The sequence below is a fragment of the Phoxinus phoxinus genome, assembly GCF_949152265.1.
Source record: "Phoxinus phoxinus genome assembly, chromosome: 3".
In the NCBI taxonomy this organism is placed as follows: Eukaryota; Metazoa; Chordata; class Actinopteri; order Cypriniformes; family Leuciscidae; genus Phoxinus; species Phoxinus phoxinus.
In genome coordinates, this window is record NC_136878.1 from 3,396,107 (window position 1) to 3,405,546 (window position 9,440).

Genomic DNA, 9,440 nt, shown 5'->3' on the forward strand with positions numbered 1-9,440 from the left:
TAGCCCACATTACATATTTTTGTCCGATTGTTAGTTTAACTGCTTCTATTGCTCTCCTCATTTGTAAGTCGCTTTGAATAAAAGCGTCTGCTAAACAATTAAATGTAAATGTTTAAACATTTAAAACAAAAGGTTACGCTAAAAATAAGAAATATAGGATCATTTAGTAACATATTTAGTGACGTTAAATCGTGCTATGTTGATTTGCAACCTTGACACAATATCCGAAACTACTGTTTCTTTGATCTGGTTCGAACTGGTTATCTTGCTGCACTACTGATGTGTGTCAACTCAGTACTTCCGGTTGTGACGTCGGCGCCTCAGCATATAAATAGCGCTCGAGCTCAGCTTTGAGACAAAGCGCTTCCGGCGACGACTTCATGTAATTCTTCACTGACAGGGTGAAAAACCCAGACTTTCAGCTGAGGGTAACCCCCTTGGAACCGAATGAAGAAACAAATCTTACTACATTTCACATACCGAGGACTAGTAAGAAAAGGGAAAAAGAGTAAAAGAAGAAAATGGACAAGTTTATATTACGGAAGGCCGAGCCCAAGGACGTGTCTGACATACTGCGACTCATAAAGGTAAAAAACAGACCTACGGCGCATGCGTGTAACATTTCACAGAATAATGATTATTTTAACGTTTAAATTAAGAAAATGTTTACGTTCTGGTCGAATAATATACGTCGTTTAATCAATTTTAGGAACTTGCGAAATTTGAGGAAATGGAGGAACAGGTCGTCCTGACCGAGAAAGGTACAGAATGTCTCCGTCGTTTCAGTGTATGATATTATTTATCAATGTATTTGAGTGTATGATGGTTATAATTTAGGCCTGTTTGTTTTTCAGAGCTGCTCGAGGACGGTTTCGGAGATCATCCGTTTTATCACTGCGTCGTCGCTGAAGTACCGAAGGATAAACAGTCTCTTGAAGGCAAGTTAACAACACCAGTTTTTTTTGTTTTTCAAGATTCTTTACTTTTTATTTTTTGAGTCGTGAATGTTACTAATGTTACTTTTTACGATGAAATTGTTATAGTTTATCTTTCTGCGTCATTCTAAGTTACGTCAGAACCGCTGAATCAGCTCCAGTGACTTTCTGTTCTCTTTAACTGGTAAACCCTGGTGTACTAACCGATCCTCACGTTTTTCTTCTCACTTCAGGTTATACAGTGGTTGGCTTTGCTATGTACTACTTTACCTATGACCCCTGGATTGGGAAGCTGCTTTATCTGGAAGACTTCTATGTAATGAAGGAATTCAGAGGTATGAAGACATGCTACCTGTTGCTGTAAACAAACACTTGCTTTGAAATGGTCATGTATAATGTATCATAATCTATTATTTATTTCCCTACAACTCAGGTTATGGAATGGGCTCTGAGATCCTGAAGATGCTAAGTGAGGTATGCATAATGCATTCGAAAACCTTAAATATTTGTCTTGTTATGGGTCATTTAAACACCTTATTAAAATGTTTTTGTCTGTAGACGGCAGTGAAGACTCGATGCAGCGGGATGCACTTCATCGTGGCCGAGTGGAACACAACATCCATCGAGTTTTACAAGCGGCGCGGAGCATCGGATCTCTCCCACGAGGAGGGATGGCGTCTGTACGAGATCGACAAGTGCAACCTACTCAAGATGTCATCCAAGTAGACGCCAGTGCAGAAGAAACAGTTTGATAAAGGAGGATTTTAATAGAGTAGACCAGTGTTTCCCAACCCTGATCCTGGAGGCACACCAGCACCACAACTACACACACACACACACACACACCCACACACACACACAAACAACACTTCCTAATCTGAGCTAAAGACTCGAAGTAGGAAGTAGACATCTAAAATGTGCACTGTTGCTGTGCCTCCAGGAACCGAGTTGGGAAACACTGGAGTAGACGACAATCGTTGATACACCTGCAATGTATCGTTTACAATAAAGCTTTTACTTTAAGAAAGAGACTTGAGTGATTGATCACTGATTTTTTTTGGTCGTGGTAAAGGTGTTGTTCGATCAGCATGTTAAAAAGAAACACTTGCAACTCTTATGTTTTGGTCTAGTGTGTTCTCGAAGTTATTTCAAAATATAAAACCAATTTTGATTTCATCTTGACATGTTGAAAGTAACTTTCTTCTAACAGACAGGTTAAAAACTAGGTGTGTTGGACTTGAAGACCGATGACAAAGAACCGCAGACGGCTTCAAATGCTTTCGAACTCTCTCTCACGCTACTTTAGATGTCATAAAACACAAGTCTAACATCTTATGACATCCTTTATGAAATATTGTATTCATATGATGCTGTTTGTTAACAGATGTTAAAATCAAGACGAAAACAAGTTGTTTTGTTGCTTTCATTTGCAAAGAAAGAGGAAGTTGAGTCTTCCGACTCAAAAACACTACTGACATTTACATGCTAACCCCAAATATAACATTTCCTCTTGACCTATATATGTATGTACTTGTCATAAATCACATCACACTGTGTGTGTGTGTATGTATATATATAATTTATTCCGGTACACCAGTGCATTTTTTTAACACACACCCAGTAGTTAAAAATGTTCCAGACAGACCACTAACGCCTCTCTGATGATCAACAGATGAAACCGGAAGTGGCTAGTGCAAAAGTATGTCAAAGTGAGGGAACCATGGAGATCTCGTATCTGCTGTACCAACAACATCCTGAAGAGTTGATGATGTACCTATAAACAAACACAGCAAGGGAAAGTCACGATGATTTCTGAGAAAGTGAAGATTTAGTGGTACTGAGAAAAACCACACACACTTAAAGGGTTAGTTCACCCAAAAATGAAAATAATGTCAATGACTCGCCCTCATGTCGTTCTAAGCCCGTAAGACCTCCGTTCATCTTCGGGACACAGTTTAAGATATTTTAGATTTAGTCCGAGAGCTTTCTGTCCCTCCAGTGAAACTGTATATACAGTATACTGTCCATGTCCATAAAGGTAATATAAACATCATCACAGTAGTCCATGTGACATCAGTGGGTTAGTTAGAAGTTTTTGAAGCATCGAAAATACTTTTTGGTCCAAAAATAACACAAAATAAGACTTTATTCAGCATTGTATTCTCTCCCGGGTCTGTTGTGAATCTGCGTTCAGGACTCCGCAGTGACGCCGCTGACGGAAGACGCTGATGACGTGTTATCTGGTGCGCCCGAGCTTCGTTTACAGTCTGAGGAAGACGCACGCTATATTCAAGCTATTCTACATTGTTTGCGTGGATATCATTTTTTTAATGGTGCGTAAATGTGCATGTCGCGGATGAGACACTTTTACAGCGTGCGTTTCCCTCAGTCTATAAATGAAGCTCGGGCGCACCAGATAACACGTCATCAGCGTCTTACGCCATCAGCGTAACTGTGAAGGATTGACAACAGACCCGGGAGAGAATACAATGCTGAATAAAGTCTTATTTTGTGTTATTTTTGGACCAAAAAGTATTTTCGATGCTTCAAAAACTTCTAACTAACCCACTGATGTCACATGGACTACTGTGATGATGTTTATATTACCTTTCTGGATACGGACAGTATACCGTATATACAGCTTCAATGGAGGGACAGAAAGCTCTCGGACTAAATCTAAAATATCTTAAACTGTGTCCCGAAGATGAACGGCGGTCTTACGGGCTTAGAACGACATGAGGGTGAGTCATTAATGACATTATTTTCATTTTTGGGTGAACTAACCCTTTAAACATTCCTGAATGGCATTGCATTAGAGAGCAATATACAGGAAAAAATTAAATATGGTGCAAAAGTTCAGTAATTCAACTTAAAAGGTGAAACTAATATATTATATAGACTCATTACATGCAAAGTGAGATATTTCAAGCCTTTATTTGTTATAATTTTGATGATTATTGCTTATGAAAACCTTTTCATAATATTCTAATTTTTTATTTGGGGTTTTCATAAGCCATAATCATCACAATTATAATTTATAACAAATAAAGGCTTGAAATATCTCACTTTGCATGTACTGAGAAAAACAAAACACACTTGAACATTTCTGAATGTCATTGCATTAGAGAGCAATATACAGGAAAAAATAGAATATGGTATAGAATATTTCATATTCTATTTTTTCGAGCTTCACCTATATTTGATTAGATTTTTATTTAAAAGGGACCATGTCCAATTAAAAACATAAATGTAAACATTTGATGCATTACACCAGAGTTAGCCTTAGGCTAATTTACATCTGCAGTCCCCGTGTACAAATACATACAGCACAGGTTAAAATATCAACATTATTCAAGAATATGTGGCACATCGAACATTGTTCAAGAGCATATAACATGTATTTAATGCCCCTCACTGGCACGCACACACACATATACACACACACACTATAATCACAACAAACAGTGGTATGCCCAGACACAGCCCCTTCTCAACCCTTACGTCAACCCTGTAAGGAGGAAGTGTGACTAAAGAAAAAATAGTATTACCCACTGACAAGTTAGTGGATGCATTGTTGTGAAAGTTTTAAATGTTTTTTTTTATATTATCTTTAAAGATCTTTAAAGTTTATATTATAAACTAAGTAGCATTTATTATAAATAAAACAAGGTCGACCACTAAAATCCACTTTTCTGACCCATTTTTGCACTTCCGTGATTTTTTCTGTGAAATCGGTTTACACAGGTGTGGAGAATCACATTAACAACATCATCCAATCTCAAACAAACACTACCTTCTTTGCCCTATCTTTAAATGTTTTGCTTTAAAGGGATAGAAAATGAAAATGTTGTCATTTACTCACACTCAAGTTGCTTCAAATCTGTATGAGTTTTTTATTCTTCTGTTGAACACAAAATAAAAACATTTTAAAGAGTGTTGTTATCAAACCGTAGCCATTGACTTCCATAGTATTATTTTTCCTACAAAAGTAAGAGTCGACTCTGAGTCATTTTTATGAATCGTTAGAAGACCGAAGCTTTTTCTCTGACTAGATGACGTCAACTTGTCAAGTTATTTGAATACGATACGCCCACTTATTGCGCTCCAAGGCCAGCAGGGAAAATATCAGGGCGACGAGACGCTGTGTTCTGAAGTGCGACTCAAAAGACACATTTTTCCATCTGCCCAAGGAGGAGCATTTGAAGACTAAGTGGCTACAATTCATATATATACAACTATACCACAGAAGTATAGTCCGAGCCTTGTGCTTTGCTCGCGCCATTTTGAAGACGATTGCTTTTTAAATGCAATCAAACTTGGATTCGCGAGCCGGCTGGGCTGATATTGAAGGAAGGTTCAGTTCCAAGTGTATTTGCATCAGCTTCCTCCTCCGTATCACAACCTGTAAGTGTTATTAATAATTGTTGCTTTTATGTTTTATGTAGCATGCTTAATAATTATTTTGTTTGTTGTGTAAGCACCGTTTAGCTTCTAGGTCTTCAATGACAATTGTATTGAGATATGTAAAGTGTTTGTCGTTGTTTTCGGAGTTGTCTTAAAGAATAGAATAATACCTCGTAGTAACGTAACTGCATTTTTTTTGTTTTTGTAAAAACGTTCTGTTTATGCATCGGGTTAACGCAAACAAAGACTGATTGTGCTTTTACAATATGAACTCTTCAATATAACATTAAATTCTTTATCTTATTTTTAGTTCTTTTTACTACAAACTACAAAGCAGTGGACTATAATCATTATTATAACACAATTTAATTGATAAAAATTAAATTAATTAAAATTAAATAAAAAATGTATACCAATCACAACTGACTGGGTCATCTGACCAATCAACGCAGATTAGCGTCGCACAAAGGAGGGGTTTGGAAAAATGAGTCGTTGACAGATCATTTGGGAGTCGGTGAGCAAATCAGGTAAAAATAAATGCATATTATACGACAACAAAAGTGTTTTTTGTCATTGCATGCACGTAAAACTGTTGTTGGGGACTCCCTAAACAACATTAGGAACATTTTAAATGTCATAATAGGTGCCCTTTAACTAGGAAAGTCACATTGAGGTTAAAACCTCTTTTACAAGTGAGACCTAGTCAAGACCGGGTCGGATAGCAGAATTAAACAGATGACAAGCCACGATAAAAAACAATAACAACATAATCATTCGGTACAACAGAAATCACAACAAAACAAATCTCCACAACGAGATGTTATACAACAACACCGAAACACAGCACAGCAACACAACCATTTGGATATTACATAATACCCTACATAGTACTGTTCACAGAAGCAACATTAATAGATCATAGGTTTAATAAGGAGTTAAGTGCTAGTAGAATTGGCAAAACAGAACCGCTGTTCTCCGAGGCCAACTCCTTTATTCTATGTTTAAAATCATTTAAAGGCACACCGCAGAACTTTTGGCCACTAGGGGCGCTATACCTGTAACTTTCACGTCTAGCGCCCCTAGAGGCCACAAGCGCTGCAACACTGTCGCAAAAGTCAAGGAGACATCCACGATCCCTCTCGAGTTTTCTCTTTTTTGCTTCCGCAGAAGCAGTTTTAAACTTTGTCCTCGCCTCAGCCATGGCCAGGAGTCGAGCAGGCGGAAAAATAGTAGCAAAAGCGTTAGCTCCTTGAGTATATCAGAGCTTGTGGTCACGTGACGGTCGTAAAGTGATTCGTTCTCCAGGCATTCTCCAGGTCACATGACCTGGCCAAAGACGGTCCGGTCCATCTTCTCCAAACTTACATAGGCGGTATTTCAAGAGGGCAACCCCGCTCGGAGCATTGATAGTGTCAAGCGCTGTATATTGGCCTGAGGAATCATTTAAAATAACTCATATGCTTCAACTCTTTAAGTCACAAAGTCCACGTGTGCCTTTAAAGAAATGAGGGATTGTAGTTTAAAGGGTTAGTTCACCCAAAAATGAAAATAATGTCATTAATGACTCACCCTCATGTCGTTCTAAGCCCGTAAGACCTCCGTTCATCTTCGGGACACAGTTTAAGATATTTTAGATTTAGTCCGAGAGCTTTCTGTCCCTCCATTGAAAATGTATGAACGGTACATTTTCATTTTCATTTTAAAACATTTTTGGGTGAACTAACCCTTTAAGTTTGGTCTGCACATTATTCCAAGGGCCATAATTGAACAGGCTCAGCTTTCCAGCCTCTGTTCTGATAGCCGGCACTTGAAATGATAAAAAATTCCTATTTAAATAATTTGGAAGTTTTCCTAAAATAACCTTGTAAATTAAAATATACCAATGTTCAAGCCTGCGCAAATGAAGAGATCCTACCAAACTGCACAGTATACAATGATGTGTCCTGCACTCTAAAAAAATGCTGGGTTGTTTCAACCCAACTTTGGGTCAAATACGGACAAACCCAGCCGTTGGGTTATATTTTTTAATTACATTATTAACCCAACGTTTGGGTTTGTCCATATTTGATCCAATATTGGGTTGAAACAACCCAGCAGTTTTTAGAGTGCTAGAGTTAGTGACATTTTTGGGTGAACTATCACTTTAAAGCAAAACATTTAAAGACAGGTAGTGTGTTTGAGATTGGATGATGTTGTTAATGTGATTCTCCACACCTGTGTAAACCGATTTCATATATTCACTTAAAGGGTTAGTTCACCCAAAAATGAAAATAATGTCATTAATGACTCGCCCTCATGTCGTTCTAAGCCCGTAAGACCTCCGTTCATCTTCGGGACACAGTTTAAGATATTTTAGATTTAGTCCGAGAGCTTTCTGTCCGTCCATTGAAGCTGTATATACGGTATACTGTCCGTATCCAGAAAGGTAATATAAACATCATCACAGTAGTCCATGTGACATCAGTGGGTTAGTTAGAAGTTTTTGAAGCATCGAAAATACTTTTTGGTCCAAAAATAACACAAAATAAGACTTTATTCAGCATTGTATTCTCTCCCGGGTCTGTTGTCAATCCTTCACAGTTACGCTGATGGCGTAAGACGCTGATGACGTGTTATCTGGTGCGCCCGAGCTTCGTTCACAGTCTGAGGGAGACGCACGCTATATTCAAGCTATTCTACATTGTTTGCGTGGATATCATTTTTTTAATGGTGCGTAAATGAGCATGTCGCGGATGAGACACTTTTACAGCGTGCGTCTCCCTCAGTCTATAAATGAAGCTCGGGCGCACCAGATAACACGTCATCAGCGTCTTACGCCATCAGCGTAACTGTGAAGGATTCACAACAGACCCGGGAGAGAATACAATGCTGAATAAAGTCTTATTTTGTGTTATTTTTGGACCAAAAAGTATTTTCGATGCTTCAAAAACTTCTAACTAACCCACTGATGTCACATGGACTACTTTGATGATGTTTATATTACCTTTCTGGACATGGACAGTATACCGTATATACAGTTTCAATGGAGGGACAGAAAGCTCTCGGACTAAATCTAAAATATCTTAAACTGTGTCCCGAAGATGAACGGAGGTCTTACGGGCTTAGAACGACATGAGGGCGAGTCATTAATGACATTATTTTCATTTTTGGGTGAACTAACCCTTTAAAATCACGGACGTGCAAAAATGGGTCAGAAGAGTGGATTTTAGTGATGGACACTCAGTTAATAAGGTAATTTTACTACCATTTAACTGCAATATGGAAAAGGGCTTGATGTGACTTCATAAATGTTGTTTATTCATTTTGTGCAGCTGTGTTGTGTTTCCACGCTGTTGAATATTGTGTACCTAAGCTTTGGTCTCGCCGCTGGAACTCTTTTCCGCTTGATCCTATTAAAAGACAAAGCGAAGTGTCACAATAAATGCAGCTCAAACTGAAACTAAGAAATGCCAAGTCACTTCGATTCCCAGGGAATGCGTGAACTAATTCAAACAAAAGCAGAAGATGAACTCACCTTCTTCTTTGAGGCCGGTGTGTTTCTGATCAGCTTCTCCACAGAGACGTAAGCCTGAAGCGCCAGGTCGTACACGGAGTCTCCTGTGTTCTGTGTCGTGGGAAGATGAGACACAATCGCTTCAGTGTAAACCGTCACTCACACACTGGGATTTTTTCAGTAGATGTATTGTTTGTGGTAGTGTGTGTGGGTTTCAACTGCTGAATGCCCTGATGTTGTTGGAGAGTTACACAACTGGTCATAGCTGTTGGGAAACTGGTGTAAATGTGATGCATTGTCGGTAAAAATAGTACAGGAGTCGACATTTGAAGTGGATCATGAAAGGTTAATCAAAGACAAGAACGGGTATTGTTCAAAATTCATGTATAACTTTGATTTTAAAAGGTTTGACCAACTTCAAATGTTGACTACTGTATTTTATTTTAATGTCACAACAACAAAATGTGCTTAAAATTCAATGCATTTCAGCATTATATAATAAACTCACTCAGAATGCCAATAATACATGACAAGGTTTGTTTTATATATATATATATATATATATATATATATATATATAAAATAAAATCGTTATTATATAATAAACA

The 9,440-nt window shown here is 38.0% G+C and overlaps 1 protein-coding gene and 1 long non-coding RNA gene across 2 annotated transcripts; one reads left to right on the forward strand and one right to left on the reverse strand.

The window, feature by feature from the left end:
- The first annotated feature begins 328 nt into the window (after positions 1 to 328).
- On the forward strand, positions 329 to 1,964 carry LOC306995540 (diamine acetyltransferase 1-like). Its single transcript, XM_079607237.1, has 6 exons — positions 329 to 587; positions 710 to 761; positions 855 to 938; positions 1,169 to 1,270; positions 1,369 to 1,409; positions 1,494 to 1,964. The coding sequence occupies exons 1-6, from the start codon at positions 522 to 524 to the stop codon at positions 1,659 to 1,661; spliced, it is 513 nt and encodes a 170-aa protein (XP_079463363.1). The 5' UTR covers positions 329 to 521; the 3' UTR covers positions 1,662 to 1,964.
- A 145-nt stretch (positions 1,965 to 2,109) lies between these two features.
- Positions 2,110 to 9,268, reverse strand: LOC306995544. Its single transcript, XR_013796887.1, has 3 exons — positions 8,854 to 9,268; positions 8,687 to 8,728; positions 2,110 to 2,709 (listed from the first exon to the last, which is right to left on the reverse strand). It is a non-coding gene; the product is annotated as an uncharacterized lncRNA (long non-coding RNA).
- Positions 9,269 to 9,440: the final 172 nt, after the last annotated feature.

What these genes read in the sequence shown, in the direction of transcription:
- LOC306995540 (XM_079607237.1), top strand. Translation starts at nt 522, where the DNA reads ATGGACAAGTTTATATTACGGAAGGCCGAGCCCAAGGACGTGTCTGAC. An exon ending in GGTCGTCCTGACCGAGAAAG is followed by an intron (nt 762 to 854) that starts GTACAGAATGTC and finishes TTTGTTTTTCAG; the next exon opens with AGCTGCTCGAGGACGGTTTC. An exon ending in TGTAATGAAGGAATTCAGAG is followed by an intron (nt 1,271 to 1,368) that starts GTATGAAGACAT and finishes CCTACAACTCAG; the next exon opens with GTTATGGAATGGGCTCTGAG.